Here is a 25370-nt window from a genome sequence, read left to right on the forward strand (position 1 = left end):
CACCATATAACTTAGTTCTTATAAACAAATTTTTGATTATCAAATAGTAGTATTTTATTTAATGATAGATCATAGAACCTATTATCATGACTAGATTCATTATGAATAGTTATGATTGTTATCATTAGCAAATATTATCATCTCCCTTATGAGATTAGTGTAATTCTTGTAAGATGATGATTATCATTAGCCGTTATCATTTTACTGTTAGTAAATATTATATTTTATTTTCTCTACTATTTAATAGATTAGTCATTATAAGAACATTAGGTGTTGTTGTTACATATATATTTAAATATAAATTTACGAATCATCATTATTAATATTGATGGATTAATACTCCTATTATGAATATTAACCGATCCATTATACAATAATTGTAATATTAACAATATTAATAATGATTTAGTATTCAAATCCTAGAATCTAATCATCAAAGTAAACTTTAAGATAAAATTTAGGTAATCCAAACCTTAAGACCTTAACCCTGAATTAGTGTATAAGCTTGAGTCTAATTTTACAACTTTACAATTGATGGTAGGAATTGATTCCAAAGAAGCATACATTTCTTAGCGATGGTGTAGGCGGTTCAAACATAAGGTGAGGACTCACCCTTTGAGCTTCTCACTTGATTTCATCAATCTACATATAGATGATGGCACAATTCCCTTAACTGAATTGCTTTACTATTGAACATGCTAGCTTGTTGCATAGTTAATTCATGTGTTGGATGATAAACGCTTCTTTTAAATTAAAACATGCATGAATGGTTTGATGATAATATGTTAGCCTTTATTGTATATGTATTAATTCATTAATATGCTACCACTTGTGCTTGAATGATGAACTGAATGGAACTTACCTTGGACTTATGATCTTGTGGTCCACATTTGCCCTTTGTAGCTTGGATGTGTCATTGGTGCCCATTGTGGCTTATTGGTTACATTTGCACATTCGTTGTTTCCTAGCCATCTTGCGGAGTTCAGTCATACCATGATTTTCGGGTGGAGCTGAAGTTCGCTTATCGATTTTCTAGCCATCTTGTGGAGTTCACATATGACATGATTTCCTGGTGATCTAGGGTTTATATGTTGTTTGTCTCTTCATCTGTGGTGTTAGTCGTACCATGATTTTCAGGTGGAGTTGAAGTTCGCTTATCGATTTTCTAGCCATCTTACAGAGTTCACGTACGACCTGATTCCTAGATGAAGTGGGGGTTAAAGGGTGATTTTCTTTTCGCCTTGCAAATTCCACTTGTACCATGATATCCAGGTGGAGCTGAAGTTCACTTCTTGATTTTCTAGCCATCTTGAGGAGTTCACGTACAATGGGATTTCGGGCGCAATAGAAAATCATATGTTTGATTGTTTGGTTATCTGGATATGTTTCCTTATATTGCGACTGTCATTATATATTACTTATAACGAAACTCTATTGATTGGTGCGATTTTCTTAATATGAGTATGATTATGAAATGCCCTGTTTAGTGTATCCAATTTCATGACTTGCAATTTCTATTGGATTATAAATGATTAGTGCATAATCTTAGAGGGTGCTCCTCACTACGATAGCCATTGACGTTATCAAACTATAACAATTGATGCAGGTATAGGGCGAGCCGATGTGGTTCACAAGATTGTTATAGGATTTCACATCCCAAGATTGTTGTAATTTATTTTATTCCAATGTAATATTATTTTATTTTGTAATTGTAAGAATGAGGGCATTAGTTTGTATAAGTCATTATGGGCAACTTCTTGTATATTCCAAATGTAAATGAAATTTTCCTTTATGTCTGATTTGTCTATACTACACTCATCTGCTTACTCTAATGAAAGAAAAAAAATATATATGTGGACTTTGACTCTTTATAAGTTAACACTCGAGTTTTTAGGAAACGAGTCGTATACTCGGGTCCTGAAAACTCGGGGCGTTACACTACAATTCAAAACTCATACAAAATTCAAAAACATTGTCCGAAAAGACTCTTAGAAAAAACATGAATATGATGATGATAGTGATGATAATGAAGATGTTGAAGAAATGGCATTGTTGGCCAAAAGGTTCAAAAAAATCTTTCATAAGAACTAAGGGAAGAACTTTTATAAGAAGGGGAAGAAGTATGACCTGAAACACCAAATACGTAAATCACACAAGATATCAAAAGATCTTCAATGTTACAATTATAGAGGGTATGGTCATCTCCTTCTGAGTGTCCCACCAAAAACAAATCGAAACGAAAGGTAATGACTGCCACATGGGACTCTGAGGATTCAAACTCGGAATCAGAAGAATCATGAAGTGACGAAGACTAAGGATCCTTGAGAATACTCATGGCCTCCACCACCACAATCATCCCTGGAGCAAGGGACATTAAGAAGGAAGATGAACATGTGGAAGAAGAGCCCTACTCTGAAGAGGAAGAAGAGGAAGTTGACAATATCGACCTATAAAAAGCCTATGACCAACTGTACACCCAAAGCTTAAAAGTTCTTAAAAAGCTTGGTCAGGCTAAGGCCGAAAATAAATAGTTAAGCATGAACTTGGACGAAGCCAAGGCTAAAAATGAACGGTTAGCTGATGAGATTAATGAATGCATTAGAGATAATGCTAGTTATGCCCAAGAAAATGTAAATTTTGAAAGTAACTTAGCTGACCAAATGAAAATAAATGAATACCTAGAATCAGAACTCAGCAAAATGAGAACAATCAACCAAAGTTTGAAAGTAGAATTAGACAAATCCAAATCTCATGCCAACATTAGTCATAGGTTTACTTAAAGTGAGGAAAAGGAGAAAGACATTTAAGAATGGGTAAAATTTCAAGGGATAAGAGGGGATTAGAATATAAAACCAATGGAACTAGTCCTACTTATGTTCCACCTGTGGTTAGAAAATCAATAGCTTCAAAAAGTAAACCACAATCATCTCCAGTCTATCATGCATTTGGTGACTTGGGTCATCTAAAATTTGAATGTCTAGCATTTAGACACTGCCAAACTACTCTAGGTATGAGCTTCATAGGTAAATTTATACCTGCTGAAAAAATATTGTAGACAGTGAAGAGTCCACCTAGGAAGCCACCACAAAAGAGAAAGGATAGGAGGAAGTATCCCACTCCTCCAAAGATGACTAGGAGAATGAAAGAACTGTTCAAGCAAGTTGCCCAACTAAATCAGAAAATAAGGAAAATGATGAATCATGTAAATCATGGCAATGAATAGTTGGTTACAAAAAACAAGTCTCCTAGAAAGAGCATGCCTTTGAGAGGAGAGCCCAAGAAAGATACTATCTCTCCTAAAACTAGTAATGACCTAAAAGTTGTCTCTAAATGTGTTGTTAAAAATAAAGCAAACTACATTGTAATACGTACCTCTCTCAAAGCAGGCAGTAATGTGAAATAGTATCTAGATAGAAGCTACTTAAGACACGTGACTTGTGAAATAACCCATTTTTACAACTATACAAATTTTTATGGTGAGCCAATCACCTTTGGAGATGGAAGCACTGCTGGGATAGTAGGGCAAGGACAATTGCTAGGCTAAGAATGCCCAAAATTGAGAATGTTCTCTACATGGGGGGATTGAAACATAAACTCTTAAGTATATCACATATTTGTGACATGGAACACTTAGTTAAAGTCTCTAAAGAAATATGCGAGATCTCATACTCCATAGGTAATTTAATTATGAGAGATCTTCGTACCAACGACAAACTCTATGTCATTGAAAGTGGTGGAGATTGTGTCTCTCCAGCAATATGCCACTTGGCTAAGGATAATGAGTCTGAACTTTAGCACCAAAGACTCGGCCATGTACTCATGTACACTAAAAAAGAGTAGGTTTCTTAGGGAGAATGGATGATGCGCTCGCCATTAGAAGTGTAAGTGGCTTTGGAATGGATGGAGTGATGTACAAGAGAAGGACGAAAGTACTCGTAAATCCACATCTAAAGAAGTCACAGCAGTCCTCCTTCAAGAAATAAACCTTTACTAGTAACTTCGTAGATTCCTCTGTTCAGGTGGCCAAGTACATAAGGCGCCAGGGTAAGTTTTCAACCTTGGGCAAGGGCCTTGGCCAGAGAGACATATTCAGTGGTTATTTGCAGGGCATTCACGCAGAGAAGATGTCATAGTAGCAGAAAAGTTGTATGTTCTTCGTAATCGATGGGTCCCTTGAGATTACGATAGACCTACATGAAGTGAGAATAGGCTTTACCAACCTTGTTTGAGAAGTGCTTGGCATCCTTCTATGTAAAACCTAAATAAATGGCTTCACCAAAAGGGAGAAGTTAGGTCGAAGTTGTGATATAAAAAATGGTTGGACTCATAGGACTATAGTTAATGAAAAATGTACTAGTCAATGAACTCCAAAATGTTGAAGCTACGAAGAGGAGAGATGGATCTGATACATAATCATAGAAGGAGAGCTTAATACACTCATAAATGCCCAATGCTCTCCATGTTGCATCGTGTTGAGATGAGACACAAGCGAACTAAACATCCCATTCCAAAAAGGGCTTCAGCCACGATCGATGATTCTTCAAGGATTTAGAAGAATCAAGGATAGACTCAAATTGGATCAGCAAAGTTTCACCAGGACAAATGGAAAATAAAGGATCCATCATGCTAACTTCTTCAACTTTCATTGTTGGAGTGAACGTTAGAAGTAAACATCGATGGCTGAATAAAAGGCTGTCCTGTCGATACACTTGTCAGCAAGAGCATCTATCACTGTAATAAGATCATTTTACTGGAACAACGGGGTGGAAGATGAAGAGGCAGCCATTAATCAAAAGAAAGGTTAGAATTCGGAGTTTCTTAGAAGAATAAGGAATGAAGGTGTAAGAATTAAAAATAATTTGAAACGACGCTTATATCAGCCGAGAGAGGAGAGCATTTATTAAGGCATCAATACAGTGGTGTAAGGAACAATGTAAGAGTATGTGTCGATATAGGGTTCGACTCTTACTTTATAAAGTGCAACTATTGCTGGCGTGTTACGATGAATCGCCCGAAGGCGGTTATCAACTTGCCACCACGTGTAAGTAATTGTAACACCCCAAACTTTTCAATAACCGAGTATTAAAAGTTCTTAAGTGTTACCATGAATTTAACCTATTACGTACATGTGTATGATACCAATCTACCTAACCTAACCTTACATCTATTCTCCACATGAATATGACCATTGGGAATAATCTTAATCCCTAGATCAAGTCATTTGACCGTTGATTTTAAGACAAGACCATCATATATCTAAGTATCCTCACCTGTCTATCATAACCAACCACTCAATCAGATATTCACTGCTAAATAGAGACATCTGACCGTCCACTTGGATTTTGGACCACCCGATTATAATAAACTAGCTATTCAACCTCTACATCCACTCATACACTCATCAAGTTGAGATTCTAATCTATTCATCTTGTTCATCACCTATGAATATGCTTAACCTTTCATCAGAACTACAATTTGAGAAACTTATACATAAAACAAGACACTCGAATCTAACGATATATATGTTCTACCCCTAATCACTCCAGAAACTCACTTTGTGTCTGTCCATTTACGAAACTGACCATACGTCCACCTACATACATGGTCAAGGTGCTAACCATCAAGTTCTATTCTTTTTAGCAAGTCATCTAACTAGCCTTATATTTGGATCCGCTAAACGGGCCACACAAACATTGGGGTAAACTGATCATCATGAAGATATCAGGATATAGGCCCAAACTACCTGGTAATTTGTCAATTAGATGTGTACAAATGCTATTTTGGAATTTTGGAGCGGTTTAGCCATTAAAAGAGCCTCTTAGTCATCCTTGAGAGATTAAGGCCCAAATTGAGGCGTTAGAAAGAGTGAGAAAAATAACAGAAAGTGGTGAAGTTTCGTCACATTTGGATGGTTCAGTTAGTAGGTACAGACGACAGAAGTTACGACTATGGAAAATGGCAAAATTGTAATATAAAACCCAAAACCAAAACCAAAAGTAAACAGTAGCAACATGCATATTGGAGTTTTCACATGAGAGGGAAACCCACGTGTTCGTACAAAATGTGGCCCACCCAATGCTCAGATCTGCTTCATATTTAGGCCCGTGGCCCACCATGACCTACTAAATCTAATGAATGGATTGGATTTCATAACAAACAGCATGATGGACCCCACCTTCACCCCAGCCACTCACGAAGCTAAGAAGTTACGTGTATTGCACATAACTACTTACTATATTAGCTTGCTCCAACGGTGAGCATTGTCTACCCACCAAATGATCGTGTTGGCCACATGGAACTTGGAATTACTTCATGTTTTGGCCCATGGCCTAACATTATCTTACAAAGCTGATGGAGGGAATGGATTTTCTGAAAACAATGGTAGTGGACCCCACCAAATCACAGAAATCAGCCCATAAGCGGAAGTTCAGCCACTGTAACATCGACCGATGAAACCGGTTTGAAAGAGGGAGTTCCTTACTAGGAAACTTCCTACGTTTGAGGAGATCTGAGCCATCTAACCAACCAGAGAGAATTTTGACTCCAGTAAGAGGGATCAAGGAACAAAGAATACTAAATGAGAGAATTTTGGACTGTGAAATCACTAAGAGGAACTTTCATCACAAAGAAAACATGAAACCACTAGATGAACCAAGCCTGATCTCTTAGTTTGGTGTGCAAAAATCATCGGAAAGATCAAATTTGGACCACCCACTCCACAAAGATGAAGGTTCTGACCTCTCCCAAATCGGCAAGAGAGAGGAAAGGAGAGAAGAGATTAGCATGCACCAACTTTCACTTAGATGTACCACAAAATGCGACAATTGCATTGAAACAGGGCCACCTTTCGATCGGTCGTATGGACGTTCTTGCACCTAAGAACGAGATGACGACCTTCCATCTGTAAGCCCTCTCAAAAGCGACTAAACTCCTTGAAAGGAGGAAAGAAGCATCCTATCCAAACACCGAAACCAACAACTTCTAACCACAGGCGTTACTTGATCGTACACACGCCGCCTACATACCTCCCACACAAAGCCTCTAGACGCATGCATGGGAGGGCTTATAAAATCCCAACTGTGAGACCCGTATACTAGCACGTACCATTCTTTAGGCTTATGTGGTCCTCCCGGTCAAATTCTGGCGACCCACAATCTGTAACCGGCATTTTTGTGCGATCCTAAGTCATATCCCGTATTCTAGAGTCGGCTCGACCTGAGACTTTGTATCCTTGTGACTGCGCTGTCGCTGCGGTTCCGATGCCATGTCTCGTGCGCCGAGACGATACCTGGGTCAGGAGATGTGGGCCCGTGTTCAGTTCGAAGAAAACACCGTGCATTGCAAATTCCAAGAGAATATGTCCCATCAATCAATTACACCACATCCCAACATGTCAAGTACAAGAGCAACCCCAAAGTCAACTCTCTCTCTCTCTTACAACCCATACCTAGTCAAGTACACCCATCCATTACTCACCATCCCTCTCTCCCATCACCTCTCTCTGTCTGTCTCATCTCTCTCTTATTTTTCCTCTTAAGCAACCCACGTCCAAGCTCCATGGGAGAGAGCTTGTGTGGCTCACCTTCCTACCATCCAATCCCACCCTCTAAGCTTCATCTCGACCGTTGAAATGCATTCCATGGAGTTCTAGAATGCATTGGTGGAAGAAGGAAGAGGAGATCCAAAGGTGGGTACTTTCTTAGGGTTAGATTTATATGCTTTTGCTTGGATTTAATGATTTGAGGGCTCACTTGTGGTGGGACCCATCTTGATGTATGCATTGTATCATGGAGGAGCTCATAGTGGCGGAGCTCCTCCCATCATCACCGTTCTGTCTCTCTCTCTCTCTCTCTCTCTCTCTCTCGATGTGTGTGGCCCACCATGATGAATGTATTCTATCCACGCCGCTGTCCATCCAGTAGACCAACATACCGTCCATCAAGTGGGCCCACATAGGTGGTGAAATCCTACTACAGCATGGGTGAGGGGTGGTGCATACCCACTTGTTGAAAACGGTGGCCAAGGACGCTACTGCCAGTGTCCAGGGCTGCAGCGTCCTAGCTTGCTTAAAAGAGGAAGGAGTGTGGGACCCACAGTAGGCCCCACCCTGATGTATATATTCAATCCACACTGTCCATCTAATTTCCCAACCCATTTTAGGCGTTGAGCCGAAAAATGAAGACCAACCGAATCTCTGGCGGGCCATATTGTGGAAACTAGTGGTTTTTGGTGATATTAATTGTTTGGGGCCGCTATGATGTTTTTACGCATCGAAACATATTCGATATGGGGCCTGTTAGGCCTATCCCGAATCTAGGAATCCAACCAACGGAGTGGATTCTCCTTATGTGGGCCCCACCTATGAAAAACTGCGAGAAAATAAAAAAACAAAAAAAAAGAGAGAGAGAAGGAAGTTGACGTTGCTACTACCAGCGTCCAGAGGACACTGCAACAAGCAACGTCCTACTGTTTAACAGACAAATCAATGGGCCCAACCATAGGCCCCACCATGATGTGTGTTGAACATCTAGACCATCCATGTGATGGGTCCCCTTTAATTATTGGGATAACCCAAAAATCAGCCGTTCATAGTACTCAGGTGGTCCACACCACCCAACAGCAAGGGATTGAACATCTACCATTAAAACCCCTTTTCGGGTCACAGAAGTTTTAGATCGATGTGAAATTTTTTTTCCTCTTTATTCAGGTCAGATGGAAAATCAACGTTATGGTGGGCCCCATGTGGGACCCACCTAGCATGGAAACGACTTGGCTAGGCTACCACACACCAGCTATATTGCTAATTGATGTCAGCAAGTTTTGTGGGTCCCATGTGATGTATGTGCTACATCCAAATCGTCTATATGCCGGACGGGTGGGCCACACCTTGATGTATTTATTTTATATCCACTCCGTCCAGCCATGGACCTCACTTGCTGCCCGTGTGTGATCCACTGTGATCTATGTATTTCATCCACATTATCCAATGTTTGAACAGTGCTGGACAATGTTTGGATGGTACTGATTTATATGGACAGTGTTTGGACGGTGCTGTCCAATGTTTGGATGGTGCTGATTTACATGGACAGTGTTTGGACGGTGTTGTCCAATGTTTGGGTAGTGCTGATCATCATTAGTGAGCCATGTGCCCCATAGTATGATAGTGTACAGTGATACACATGTTACACCTGCAACTATTGAAATGATTTTTGGTGTAATCCAAGCTCTCACTATGCGGCCCATGTGATGTGGCCCATCAATGCGGCCCACTTGTTGTATATAAGGCCCAATGGTGCGGCCCATTGATGCGGCCCACTTGATGTATATGTTGCCCATGTGATGCGGCCCATGGGATGTGTATTATGGCCCATGTGCTGAGGCCCATTGTGATGTACATGCTGAAAGTGCTATATTGATTATCCTAAGTATTGTCAAATTTTGGTGTGCTAAACCAATTCAAGTTTGTATCTTGATTTGTGTTAAGCTTGTGCATCTGTTCACATTGAATCTTCGACGTTCGGTCTGTTCATGATAAATTTATCTTGCCGATATCTACGACGAACTTACCGAGATCTTCAAACTAGAAGAAAGTGAAGGCTTAGTAGTTTTCAAGAACATTGCGATTCAAGATTTGGAATGAGAAAATTCTAAGAACTCAAGACCTAGTTGAAGATTATATTTGGTATGTTGAGTTCAAGAATTGAAGATCGTAAGAATTAAAGTTACTGAAGTGATCGATAGGTTTCACATGTTCTATATCACAAGTAAGGTATGATTGACCTAGATTGACCTTAGATCATGTTTAGATCATTTCGTACTTTCGTTCAGTCATTTTGGTCATTTTATAAGTGTAAAATTCTGTTCTTTCGACTAGCTCTAGTTAGCACTGGCTCAATCAGTCCTAGTATTTCTTTAACCAGTCTAGGATTTGTTATAAATTTTTAGAATTTTTCTATTGGTCTACAACCAGTCCTGGAAACTGCTCGAGCAATTGTGTGAATAGTGCTCGACCAGTCGTGCAGTGCTCGACTCATTTTTCAGCAAGTAATTTGGACTCACACGATCAGTTATGTGGTGTCCACGACCAGTCGACCAGGCCACTCAACTAGTCGTGGGACCCACAAGGCCAGTCGTGCAACTGAAAAATCTTATCACACTAGAATTTTTAAAATTCTGTTTAGATAAGGCCAGTCGTGAGAACCGATTTTCCACCTATAAATATTGCCCAAATTTCAGAGTTTTCTATTCAATTCTTATCATTCTTAAGCAATCACTTTGAGTTAATTTTGAGTACATTCTAGGCTATTTTGTGCATATTTAAGATGCTTTAAAGTACCTCTTGTATTCTGGTTTAGATTCTTTATTCTATTCTTATATTGAAAAGAGATATTTGATTTACTCTTTCATGAGATCAAAATCAATGCAAAGCCCTTGCTGATTTAATTAAAAATCATCTAGACTTAGAACCCTATACACTTGTGAGACTGAACGTTGAACATCTACTTCTTCATCAAGTTGGTTCTACCGGGCTGCTTCAGAATCGTCATACAGATAAGTATTTTACTTTTTCTGTAATTCAATTCCTTTTTGGTTTATGAGATTGTTCCAAAAAATCTCTACTTTTGGTTTGTCTGAGGTGATCCAGAAAACTCAGAGCATAGAGTTGTTGAATTGTATAAGCCCACTTGAAAGACACAATTGTGAAGGTTTTAGGTAAACCTTGAAAAACCTACTTTGATTAGTGAACGCTAATATCCTAAGGGAGTGGATACTAGGAGTGGAGTAGTTTTGTGGCTGTTGTTTAACAGTTGGTGTACACATAAGCGAACCACTAGAATTCTTTGTGTTTGGTGGATGTGTGGTTTATTTTATTTTTATCTTTTATGGTTTAAGATTGTGGGATGTATTTGTGGATGTGAATGTTGTAATCTTTACAATTCAGCATTGTGTGGTGAATGTTGTAATAGATTAGTTTCTATGTCTTTCATATCCTCTTCAGTTTGAGTTTGTGATACTCACCCGAGTTCTGGTGAGGTTGTCCTACCATAAACCATTGGTTTTTGGTGTTAGGTTGTCCTTAGAACCAAGTTTGTATTTACCTCTCAATACTTGATTTTTTAGGTTGTTATTTCCTTTGGTTATTTCCATTTTATTTGGCTACCTTGTTGTTTTTATTCTGCTTATTATTTTTATTTGGCATTGTTCTACTCACCCCCCTCCCCCCTCTAGGACATTTTGCTCGGCCTTTTCATATGCAGCCCATGAGTGAGGCCCATTGTGATGAGTATTCGGTCCTTGTGTGAGGCCATGAGCCCACGATATGTTTAGCTCTATGTGGGCCACTCCTTAGGAGTAATGATGGTTAAATATCCACATTGATGGGTGATGATAGTTAAATGTCCACATTGTGACCTTCTTGTAGGCCCTTTATTAGGTCGATTACCGATTCCGATTGTCGAGGCCGATTCCGATTATCGAGGCTGATTTCGATTGTCAAGGCCGATCATCGAGGCCGGATATCGAGGCCGATTATCGATGTTGATTATCGGTCCCAGTTATCGATACCGATTATGAGTATGTGATAGCATAGCATTATGATCTATGCCCATACGCATCATCTGCATGTTTATTATGAGATGTGATTGACCATTGCATATGCCATAGGGCAAGTTGTTTATGGGACTCCCTGATAGGCGAAGTTGCCCCACATCTATGCATGGTATGCGCAGGATTGATGCATGATTGGACTGTGTGATTCATGCATCTTACATTTTGTGATATGACCACAGTATGCCCTAGCAACATTAGGGTCATGGCCTCCACAAGCATAATGTGGATATCTAGATGGGACACCGAAAATATGTGGTTCTAGCATCAGGCCACCATAGATGGCCCTGGGTGAATATCCCTAAACCCTCTTGGTACCAGAGAACGCCCCAACGTCTAGACCGAGTGGATATATATGAGTGCATGAGGGCTGTATACCAGTAAGCTGTGTATCCCACTGTGTCATGTCGGTTGGGAAGGGGTGTGACCTTACTTGCCTGAGTAAGGGGGCAATATCTAGGTTGAGTTCGACTAGCTTGAGGAATGGGTTCACTATTGACGAGCCGGGCCGATATTAACAGGTGGATAGTGAGGTCTCTTCCACTTACCCAGTTGTGTGCTCGAATAGGGGCATGCAACTTAGGGTAGAGTGTAATAGACCCCGGTGATGATCCCAGAGATGTACGATACTGACATGTGGACTTATTGAGCATGAGTTGCATACTCATTCATTCATTTATTCACTATCCATTCGGGCAGGTGATGCACAATTATTTGTTACATGTACCTTCACAATGGCCAGGATTTCGGTTGGGGCGCGCAAGTAACCTGAGATCTGAAGTTTGCTACATTAAGTCTGACTATCCAAATTAGGTATGGGACTGGATTGGATAGAAGTCCCTTGTGGTGGACCCTGTAGCCTGCGATACCACGTACTATCATCCCGACTTCACACTCCAATTTAGTCATTTCATTTGCATCACATATTACATTACATCTACAGCATATGATATTCCGGGTTGCTACGTTTCTGCATCCTCAACACATAGCATTTGGTTTGCTACACTTCTATACTGCATAACCTGATTAAGGTTGACGGTATTTGTGGACTCAGTATATGATATTGGCTTATTATGTTTTTAATCACATAGCCTGGATGAGGCTGATGATATTTATGGACTTGCCAGTATTTCCACTTACTCTGATATTTATATGCTTAGCACATGCATTACACACACTTACACCACCCTCTAAGCTTTCTATAAGCTTATGCATGATAGTTGCATGCAAGTGGCGTTAGGTCATAGCAGCATTGAGCTTGAAGTGTGCAGCCGTCTTCTGGAGCTTTAATTTTCGATATATGTATTTCCCTTTCAGCATTGTATTTAACTGTTTATATTAGTGGATATGTGATGATGATGTTGCCTGTGTGATTTAGGTAAAGTTGGGGTTATTCTTCTTACGAGATAAATGTATGTTGAAAAATCATCCTTCTAGGATCCCAGGATCGGAATCTGGCGTATGCACACTGGGAACCAAGAATGGGGTACTACGGAAGCTATTGGCACTAGATTCGGCGATCGAGAATTTTGTGAACCTGGTTTCCAAGTTTGGGGCGTGACACCAACCCTTCCACCAGACGTACACAGCAAACCAAGGAGAGAGAGAGAGAGAGAGAGAGAGAGAGAGAGAGAGAGAGAGAAAAGGTAACGAAGGAGAAGGAGAGAAGGAAGAACAAGGAAGATCGGGCCCAACCAAGTAGGAATTATGGCTCTCCTAGATCTACTGCCTAATCCTCCATCTACTGTCTAATCCTTTGAAGAAAGTGGAAGAAGGAAGAAACAAAGAAGAAGAAGAAGAAAAAGAAGAAGAAGGGGAGAGAGAGAGAGAGAGAAAATGTAACGAAGGAGAAGGAGAGAAGGAAGAACAAGGAAGATCGGGTCCAGCCAAGTAGGAATTATGGCTCTCCTAGATCTACTGCCTAATCCTTTGAAGAAAGTGAAAGAAGGAAGAAATAAAGAAGAAGAAGAAGAAAAAGAAGAAGAAGGAGAGAGAGAGAGAGAGAGAGAGAGAGAGAGAGAGTTTTCGAGTCGACTCAGTAAAACCACTGAGTCTAATAACGAGTTAGGTCTGAGTTGAGTAATTCCAGCCAGCCACTTGAGTGGGTAAGATCCACGCACCAAATTCCTTTGAATTTGTATTATGCAAGATTTGAGTTCATAGCCATAGCCAAATATATTAATTTACCAGCGAGCCAAATCAAGCCAACTTAGTGTAAAAATTCACTTAACCGCAAATTGTTGAATTAAGAATGTTGGCTTATCAAAGTAGGAGAACATCTACAATTCAATCAAATTGAAGTTCTCAATTTGATTGAAAACTACTTCAAACGTAGTTCTAGATCTTTATATATACTAAACGATAACTTGAAATTGATCATAATCATACAATCTATGTAATATGATGATCTAACTATATGAAGCATGTTAATTATGCTAGAATTGGGTACAACAATGTGTGTATTCAAAACTACCAATGTTAGATTGAGTTTAAAGAGGTAAGGGTTTTTCCTTTAAGCTTACCTTAATTTAAGTCGGTATAATTTAATTGCCTTTTTACATGTTTTTATGTACTGTGATTCTCTCCCTGCAATTGTATAATTTGTCATCCTCAATTGTCTATCCTTTGGAAATTATGGTATGACTTTAATTATGCATGATCTTTATGAATTTATGTGGGGCGATGGATACAAGTCTTGCCTTTTCCTTCATCAATTTTGTTGAGTTGGCCCATGCTACTCTTCAATTCAATATTGGTTTGGCCATTGCCACCTTACTCTTTATTGAGTTGGCCATTGTCACTCACCCCTTTGTTGAGTTAGCCATTGCTACTCTCCTATTTGTTGAGTTGGCTATTGCCACTCTCCTTTTTGTTGAGTTAGTCATTGCTACTCTCCTCCTTATTTTATTAGCCTTGTGCTATCTACCGTTATGGCTTGGGCATGTGTCTTGATATTATAAAACCTCCATGATTTAGTTTACATTCTCTTCATAATGTCAGTGATGTGTTGAAGGTATCACAACTAGTGATTCAATTATTATATCATGAATGTAATGTGCACTGGGTAAAGACCTTCTTGGTTGACACATAATTCCATGAGTTTTTGGATAGTGATGCACAAATCGATGTAAGTAATTCGTAATATGTATTACATCACTTCCAGGATTGGATGTCACAAATAGTCACTCCATGAACAAATCATATCACGTAATTCATCAGACTCATGTGTTGTGCCACCTCGAGGTGTTCACATAAATCTATAGTAGCGTTGGACATGCCGGTAAATCTCCGTAGTGTGAGAATGGGGGCTAGCTGGGTTTTCTATAAATCATATTATACATTGTAATGATCACTATGTATGATGAGACGCACACGCTTTGCTAACTATGCATTCACATATATATTAGTTACGATATTGATACCCATCGTAGTAGTGAAGTACAAGATGTATCAGAACCCTTACATTACTGTAACGCCCTGAAAATTGGGGGTCGAGCAGAAGCTCGGCTTTCGAGTTCCAACGCATCACTTATGCAATATAGATAATGATGACTAAATGTTGTCCGCATTAGTGCATTAAACATGAATGAGATTACACTAAATTAACATATCATACTCCAGAGACAATTAGATTATGCAAGCGGAAGACTGTGATAGATATATAAAACATATAAGTAGTTGTAAGTCCCCAGAGTATGAACATGTCGCCAGGTTAAATAATTACATGTATAGTTCCAAAAGTTCACAAAATGATACAATGTAATGATCATCTAGTTTGTATCCCTACAATCCTGCCGACATAATTCCATGCCTACATAGATCTGTCAGAGAGTTGCATATAGGAGAACTCCTCCTCGTCATCATAGAAGTCGAGCTCCGCCTCGTAAGCCGCAACATCATCTGTAACTACAATAGAGTCTGGTTGGTGTTTTAAAACACCGTCCCAGAGTGAGAGTGAGTGATCAACTCGGTAGACCTATAAGACAAAGGTTAACATATTATCAATTCAATCAATCAGTAATAATAAAGCAGTACAATAAGCATTCCTAAGTACTCTGGTTAATGCGAGGATGATATGTATTAATGATGCATGCCCTCGCTTGCACTCTCTCTGCGATATCATCTCACAGTCACGCATGCTAAACTCCCACTATGCTCAACACCCACGCCAAAGGTGCATGCAATGCGGTTTATGGTCGTGTTAGCCAAGTTCTTAATTAAACATATTTATACAGTATATTCGGGAAGTTAAGGTACCTCCCTTTATATCACTTACCCAAACAATGATCCATCTAAGATCGTCAATCCTAGTTAATTACATACGATAGGTAAATTCGCAAGTTTACACTATAGGTTGCTACGGGAGGCTCGTCACCTCAGTGTAGGCTTAATTCACAATCGAGGTCACTATGAAGGGTTCGTCACCCGATCATAGGCTTATTTTATACTCGAGGTCACTACGGGAAAGGCCCGTCACCTTAGCGTAGGCTGACAGTTCGAATACAGTGTCTCATACCACCGTATTCGGCTCATGAGTTTGGTTTGCTCACTGGACACTACGAGGAGGCTCGTCACCCCAGCATAGGCTAACAGCTCGATCACGGTGTCCCATACCACCATGCCCAGCTCATGAGTCTTAGCGGATCGTGGTACCAAGGTTAAATGAATTTTTTAATGGTAAGTGGTACCTTAGATTCAAACAGTAGCGTCCATACATGATGAACATACATTAGGCCAATCGGGTTACTTGACAAGCTTGACTGGTATGAGCGTACATTGAATTAATTGACATGGAGTGCACACACACTCCTTGTGGCTTAACCATTGTCGATAATCATTGGACGATTCGGATTTATCGAACGTATCCGTTGTGGCAAAACTAGTTCGGCCACTAATCATAAACTATTACCGATTGCCTAGACTACATTTTAGTCCCAACCGTACTCAAACATAATGGGCATTCATATGTGATAGTCCAAGCAGCATGTGACAACCAATTTAAACATAAAACTCATTTGATCCTTTCAACAAACATATAGTGCACATGTTATTATACATAGGCATTTCATCCATAAATCACATAGCAGTAAGAGAGGTTACCTAAAGGAAACTATAACTATAAATAAGGTAATTAGGAATCCAATCTCTACACCCTCATTAAATACATTTCATCAAGCATTTTCTCATTCAGGCATTTTATCAAACACTTAGACTACACATATCAACATACATGTAAGAAATTAGTTATAACGTATATTATAGAAAATCCTTTCATAAGGGAGTTGCCACACATACCACAATCATGTATTCCCAAATAACAATCATGGCAAGTACAAATCATAATTCCATATTCATACAAACTTTTCAACAAACACATGAAATGCATTAATTTCAACAGAGTTTATATATATGTAATACGCGGAAAACATCACATCTAAGCATATGTAATAGCAATCAAGTCAGTTATAAATCATTACTGATATTGAAAGCCTTGAAAACCATAACCTAAACGTTTATAGTCTGCACCTTCCATCGGTAAACTCGTATCGAACTCAGTTCGAACACTACGCCTTTGTTTATGGAACAACGACTACTTAAATCATAAAATAGGTTAGCTATTTCACCAATCTACCTATCTGGATACCTAAAACAGATTAGGGTTATGATTCCTTACCCAAAAGTAGAGTCGAAATCGCCGATATAGTGATACAGGTAGGATGATTTGGCACGTGGAGCGGTGGGATCGGATCCCAGCAACTATCTCTCACACACTCTCTCTTCTTCTCACTTTTCCCTTCTCTTTTCTCTCTTCTCTCTCTTAGGGCTTTGAAAATTCGTATGGAATGAGAGAGGGGTGGGTTAAGGGTCTTATATAGGCCCAGAACTGATGTCAATGGCCCCAGGGCCACGATATACTTAGGTTATAGTCAAAGAGTGGCTGTTTCGGGCTAACGGAGCTCATCTGAAGGTCCATTTCTTGCATAAGGTCTGAAGAAAGTTCCCTGACCATGGATCTCAGCCAGGTTAAAGTTTCGGTCTGATCGGATTTGTAGATCGACCGTGGAGGACCAGTTTCAGTTCAACGGCCATTGTCAATCGATCAGGGCCACAAGTACACTAACATGTGTTGGGAAATTTCCTTAATCCAAGGGTGTAGTTGGGTTGAAATTTGATGGCTTGAAATCTTAAATTTGGCTTGCAAGTAAACGACCCAATTTACTTAAGTTTGAGTTCATTTTCTAAAGATATTCGCGTTTCTCACATACTTTGTTCCGAGCTCAAGTTGTGCGTTTTTGAATGCTATTTGGACTTGATTCCCGAGATGGTTGTCAAGCCCAGTAAGGCGGTCATAATCGTATAGCTTCGTTGTAATCGGACTTTTGACGCACGGTCCATGTCCGATACAGAGTTTCAAGATACTCCCGAGAGCAAATAGGTTTTGAAATTGATCCTAGGTTTTTAAGTAACGTAGATTAGTGATTCTGCTGGTTTTGGGCCTTGCAGTTCATATAGAAAATGATTCGAACTAACTTGCCGATTAATTCAGTTTAGTACTCAATTAATTTTCTTCTAATATCTAAAAGATTCGGTCTGTAGCTATTTCTGCCTGAGGTGGTACTCGGGTCATTGTACGGATTTTTTCGATACGTTACAATTACTTTTATGAATATCTTGAATTATTGTTAATCTTAAAGGATAACTATCACTATGAGTAGGGCGTTGACCCTCTCCAACCGAACAGATGATGCAGGTGATATATAGATTGAAAACCTAGAGGACCATCCTCCCATGGAAGATTATACTAAATGAATAAGAAGATAATTTTATGATTTAGTTTTATACTTCCGCTGCAAACTCGATAAATGCAATAAGCTATCATTAAGAGGACATTTAATTATTTACTGAATTCTTTTACTCTGATGAAATAATCAATACAGCCGATTTTATTTTCATGAATGTTACTTTTATGAATGTATCTAGATGTAATCTAAATTAAAAAAAATTACTAATAATAAGGTGCAATTTTTAGAGCATCTAATTTATACATTATTAACACCCGGTTTTCAAGGACACAAGTATAAACTCTTGATATGAAAAATTTGAAATGTTGTAGTAATAAATACTACATTAATGAGGGTTCGTATGTCACTTTCACCCTTTTTCAAAGGTGAAGCGATTGGGGGGGTGTTGCAATGTGGCCCATTATCGTCATTCCTCATGAGAGCCAATCAGGGCAGAATATTACATGTGATTTATACAAATCTAAATAATGTATTTGAATATTTGAAAAGATTTCTTAGTAAACAACAGCTGAAATGTATCGAACAATGCCACGTCAATATTTAAGCGGCTGACAGAGAAGCAATCATTGAGGAACGGTTACAGGACAGATGGGTAAAGGAGAAATAGAGGAAGCCCAGTAATGGCGAACGGTTATGGCAACAATCAGAACATGAAAAGGACCTCATCCTCTAAATATCGCATGATTCTGTTTACACATTAAGCGAGTGGCTGAATATGTGACCGATCTCATCCCATTCCAATCATATACTACATCTCGTGATTGGGGTCATTGTTGTTAGGTTTGAATATACAGTTAATGTCTCTCTATATAAGTGCTTTGGGTCATAGCTGAGCTGGAATTTTAATTTCAATTTTAAGACCACTGGGATACTCGAAAACCACAACAATAGAAGTACGACGTAACCAGCAGGGATCAAGGGGCCACTGTGTATGGTTTTTATCAACACTATACTCCCATCTTTTTTCCCTGTCATTTAGGGTACCATATCAAAACCTGAGGCAGATCCAAGGCTCGAATGGACCACACAGTAGATATTAATCATATACCGTTGAAATCTTTTTGGGGCCACACGAGTTCTGAATCAAGATAATATTTTTGTTTTTCTTTCATCCATATCCATGTTACCCAACGACAGATTAGATGGCAATGTTTCAACGGTGGGTTTCCGTATCACGCTGCGTCCTATGGTGTGGTACATTTGAACCTTGGTTCTGGGGAACGGATTGGCTACTCCCCATGCCACCAGCCCGTGGCTGGTGTCGGTGCTGTGGGCCCTCTATGATGTATGTGCTTCATCCATTTTGTTCATCCATTTTTACATATCATTTTATGGCCTGATCCCAAAAATAATAGGAATATAAATCTCAAGTGGACCGCACCACAAGAAAGCACTAGTGATTGGATATCCACCATTAAAATCTTCCAAAGGCCCACTGTACTGTTTATTTGACGTCCAATCTATTGATTAGGTCATACAGACCCAGTTGAAGGGAAAAAAAACAAAGATCAGCTTGATCCAAATCTTTTATGCCCCCAAAAAGTTTTTAATGGTTGAAGTTCATTCAACTCTGTTTCCAGTAATGTGGTCCACTTGAGATTGGGATATACCTCAGTTTTGATCTCATACCATAAAATGATTAAAAAAAATAGATGGCCGGCATAGATGAAACACATACATCATGGTGGGCCCACAGAGCACCGACCATCAGCCATTGGCTGGTGGCAGGGGGAGTAGCCAATCCGTTTCCTAGGTCTGCTTCATTTCTTGGGACGCGGATATCCTTCGAAAGCCTTTAGCAGGAATCTCCTGCGCAAGGATCTTGGGTGGGGCCCACTGCAATGCATGAGAAACTCATCCCGTCTATCCATTTTGCGATCTCATTTTAGGAAGCGAGACAAAAAAAAATGAGGTGGATACAAAACTCAAGTGGGTCACACCATAAGGGAAATTGGGGAACATTGAAACCTTCATGGCTCCACTTAGTTTATATGCTATCCAAACCGTTTATAAGGTCATTCCAAGTGGGATAAAGTCAAAACACCAAAAATATATCTTGATACATCACTTTTATGGCCACAAAAATGCTTCAACAGTGCTTATTGAATTCCCACTATTTCATCTCGTGTGGCTCACTTGAGTGTTGGATACACCTATTTTTTAGTCGCACGTCTTAAAATTAGTTCTCCGTTCAAAGGAGTGGAATTTACAAATACATCTCAGTGGGCCCCACCAGCATCTTTGCGGTGCACGAACTTCTTGCGAAGGGCTTCAGCAGAAATCCCGTCCATTTTTTGAATTATACCCAAAAGTCCAATGGAAAAAGGATGAACGGCGTGAATAAAACCGTACATCCCGGTGGCCTCTCATAGCCCTGTCCACGTCCGCTTAGGCTCGCGTCTACCTGATACGTACCACTAAGCTTACAGTCAGAACGCGCCCTGAGGATTCGGGCGCTGGGTTGGGGTGGAGATCCGATTAGGTGAGAGCACGGACCCAAGGTGCAGCTCTTACCGTGGAGCCCACCTTGATATATGTATTCTGTATCCTTGCCGTTCATCCGTTTTTCAAGATAATTTTATAATATTATCCAAAATAATGAAATAGATCCAATTATCAGGTGGACCATACCATAAGAAACGGTGGTGATTGCCCATTAATGGACCACGAAGATTTTGGGTCAAACTTATATTTTTTTTTTCCCTTCATCGAGGCTTATGTAACCTTATAAACAAACTGGGTGGCAAATAAACAGTAGAGAAACATTACACTGCGCCCTATGAAGGTTTTAATGGCAGGGCGTTCGATTACCACTATTTCCTATGGTATGGTCCATCTGATAAGTAGACTGCGTATTTTTGCCTTAAAGACTAAAAATAATCTGAGAAAAACGGATGGATCGCGTGGATACAGAATACATAGATAAAGATGGGTCCCATGCTAAGGGCCGCACCGTCTCGGGTGAATCGGGTGTGGCGTAATCCGCTCATGCTTGGGAGTCGCTGTCCGTATCTCCCTATTTAAGGCTGCACGCGAAGACAGTAAATAGAGAGAGATGGAGGAAGTGAGTCTAGTGTTCCTGCCAACCCCAGGTATCGGACACTTGATCTCTACCGTGGAATTAGCAAAACTCCTTGTTAAGCAGAAGCCCTTCTCCATCACAATTCTAATGATGCGCCTTCCTGTCAGAGACACCGACGCCTACATCAAATCCGTTTCCGCCTCTGGCCTCAACATCCGATTCGTGGACCTCCCTTTGATCCAGCTCTCACCCTCTGTGGAGAGTCAGGGCCCACCATCAGTCACGCCTTTATTTATCGAAAGCCACAAGCCCCTTGTCAACGATGTCGTTGCAGGAATACTCAACTCAAAAAAGACCCGAGTGGCCGCATTGATCATCGACTTCTTCATGACCACCATGATCGACGTGGCAACGGAGCTAGGCATCCCTGCATACATATACTTCACATCTGGCGCAGCCTCGCTAGCGCTCATGCTATATCTTCCGACGCTCCACACCCAGATACCCTGCGAGTTCCATGAATACCAAGGAGAAGTAGTGATTCCTGGGATGCGGCCGTTGCCTCCCAACGTCATGCCAACGCCACTGATGAACAAGAAAACTGACGGGTACGCATGGTTCGTCCACCACGGCCGAAGATTCCTTGAAACACAAGGAATCATCATCAACACATTCTCCGAGCTAGAGCCGACCCCACTCAAAGCGATGGCCGATGGTCGATGCTTGCCCGATCACGCCACTCCACCTATCTACCCAGTGGGACCATTGATCGCTCTCGACGAGAATTCCCAATCCAAATCGAGCGTCTTGATCGAGTGGCTGGATCAGCAACCCCGCACATCGGTTGTCTTCCTATGCTTCGGAAGCAGGGGCGCCTTCTCCCTGCCGCAGGTGAAGGAGATCGCACTGGGGCTGGAGAAGAGCGGGCACCGGTTCCTTTGGTCACTGCGGTGCCCTGCATCAGAGAATCACAGCATGCCGGTCGATGCGGATTTGGACCACGTCTTGCCGGATGGTTTCTTGGATAGGACCAAAGGGCGGGGATTGGTGTGGCCGTCTTGGGTGTCGCAAATGGCAATCCTCGCCCACCCGGCGGTTGGAGGCTTTGTTTCGCACTGTGGCTGGAATTCGATCTTGGAGAGCTTATGGTTTGGAGTGCCTATATTGGCATGGCCTCTGTATGCTGAGCAGAAGCTCAACGCTTTCCAGCTGGTGAAGGATTACGGTCTGGCCGTGGAACTGAGGTTGGATTTTGACGGAGATGGGTGGGTTAGCGCAGAGGATTTGGAAAGGGGAGTAAGGTGTTTGATGGATGACTGTGAGGAAGGGATGAAAGTGAGGAAGAGAGCGAAGGAAATAGGAGAGGCGAGCAGGTCTTCTGTGAAAGATGGGGGCTCTTCTTTAGCTTCCTTGGAGCGTCTTACGGACTTACTCACCCATGGTTCAACTAACTGAGGAGATGGCAAGGTAGAGCCACGAGAATCTGAATATGTTAGAACTATAGGTCTGCATATCATGTACCAGGTTAAGATATCAATTTGGGCCGTATATCTAAGTAATCGTTGTTATGAATAAATTCATGGGTTATTTAGAAGGAACATTTCCCACGTATACTTTATCAGGCCACCAAAGATACACGGTGCGCACCCTTGACCTGAGCTGCGGCACATTACTCATACATGGAGTATACTTAAATTATATATTCATATTCTTTCTCCAAGGCTTAGTTTACATGTACTCTTAAGTCCACAATTCCAAACATTCAACAACACATCTCACATTCAATTATTTCAATCACATACATACATGAACCATTAAGAAAATTTTTAAGAAAATTTTCACGCATTCGATTCAAATGTTTATATCATTCATAAAAGCTAAGCATTTTACAAAAGCTTATTAATTTAGAGCTTTATTAAACCATTGACTAATAAGTACTTTAACCATTCAGAATTTCAAGCTACTTAACGTAAATCAGTTCAGAAACATAACTAAAGAAATAATAAAAATTTCAACTAAATATGCTAGTGATTTAACACATTCAGCCCGTTTTCTTCAAGATGGGGTAATTGCCCTTATTAATCGTCCACTAAATTTGTACAGTTTTTCCATCAATATAACATCGGTAGGTCAAGCCCGATAAGTGAACCCATGACAGTTTATGCACATCATAATTAAAATAAAAACTTGTAAGTATCATGAGATACATGGATGTATGAATGCATCAAATGGGTTGATCAATCCACTTGCTTGAGTTGGATTTCATCAACCCACATCTCTACTTTCTAGGGTAGGCTTCTACTATCTTGTTACGCTTCTACATATTATGGGCATCCAGGGATGGTCCCCTAGGTCACCCGATACTGTAACTACAGGTCATCCAAGAAGTGGCCCTATGTATTCAACGCAGTTATGTGATGCATGACATATATGCATGAGAATGACTAATGCATCATATTAATAATTGTCACATATATAATAGTATATGCTTTTTTGATTCTAAGTAGATTCAACAATACACTCAATACAAATAATAAAAAAAAAAAAAAAAAAAAAAAAAAAAAAAAAAAAAACAACAACAACCAATAAATCAACTATTTTAATCACAACTGTGAGGAAACTAGTTGGGATCACTTACCTGAATTTTGGTAATGTGGATTCCAATATGTTACCTCGAGATCAATTTTTGTGCAATTTTCTAATTACATAACTCAATTATCACTAATTGCATCTACCTAAACCTATTTGATTAATTCAACATTGGTAAATAAGTTCTTTAACTTAGGATAACCCATATGAAGAATTCAACCGCCAAAGTTTGAATTCTCTTAGATATCATCTACAATACATATGACTAACCAAAGCACTCTAATCATCCTATTATCTCTAGATGATCAAGTGTTATTGTTAATTTACATTATATAAATTAAATATTAAAGTTCTAAACAAACAGAAGATTTTAGCGTTTTGTCGACCGATCAAATCGATCGGTTGACATTACCTTCGATCGGTCAAAATAAAATATGAATTTTAACAATATTCACTAGACACTTTTTGTTCCTTTCGATTGATTGAAATTATTTATTTGATCGGTTGAATTGCCATATCTACCGGTCGAACACATTCTAATTTTTAGGATTTAGTTGTTGGACCGTTTGGACTATTTTCAACCGGTTGAAATGATCAATTGGATGATCAAAATGACCCTGCTAGAATTTTTCAAATGATCTTAAATCTATAAAAAAAAATTTAGTTTCCTTATTTTCTTAGTTCCTCTTGTTTTAAATGATCCATTGATCATATAGGACAGATCTGGACCATCCATTGATATCACAAAATTTCAAATTGAGAATGGGCCAATAGATCACTTAGATCCAAACAATCCATGCTTTCAAAATCTAATTCAAAGTATAATAGATACGATCATAATCTTTCATCCTTATGGCCTATCAAACGGTCAGATCCACCCACACATTCTGGATAATAAGTTAGATCTATCCCAAAATAAGCACAAATGGTGGGGATCATATCTGGTTTGTTCGATCACCATCTTACAATAGAAAGTTTAATATATATATATATATATATATATATATAAATGATTCAGATTAGATCTAACAACACTGATGGTCCACAAACAAATTAATATTCAATTTCATGTTTATGATTAAATCTAATTAGTATGGCCCATCCATTGATTAGATTGATATTAAAATTAGGGATCTGTTATCATTCGGCCCTTAGGATCGAATGATCCGTTCGGATCCATCCAAAAGCAATCAGATGCAAGCAATTTTAATCCATTCATTAAAATATTGTTATCTGGATTCGAATTTCCAAATCATCTCCTCTTAGGATTATGCAATGATCATGTGGCCAATACACATCGTCCATTGCATACGTGCAGCAAAAAGAAGTTCCCTAACAATTGATCTTCC

At 39.7% G+C, this 25370-nt stretch overlaps 1 protein-coding gene across 1 annotated transcript; it reads left to right on the forward strand.

Annotated features, from left to right (window-relative positions):
- Positions 1 to 21429: 21429 nt before the first annotated feature.
- On the forward strand, positions 21430 to 23053 carry LOC131221283 (anthocyanidin 3-O-glucosyltransferase 2-like). Its single transcript, XM_058216487.1, has one exon. The coding sequence runs from the start codon at positions 21466 to 21468 to the stop codon at positions 22885 to 22887; it is 1422 nt and encodes a 473-aa protein (XP_058072470.1). The 5' UTR covers positions 21430 to 21465; the 3' UTR covers positions 22888 to 23053.
- The last annotated feature ends 2317 nt before the right edge of the window (positions 23054 to 25370 follow it).

The sequence above is a fragment of the Magnolia sinica genome, chromosome 12, assembly GCF_029962835.1.
Source record: "Magnolia sinica isolate HGM2019 chromosome 12, MsV1, whole genome shotgun sequence".
NCBI lineage: Eukaryota > Viridiplantae > Streptophyta > Magnoliopsida > Magnoliales > Magnoliaceae > Magnolia > Magnolia sinica.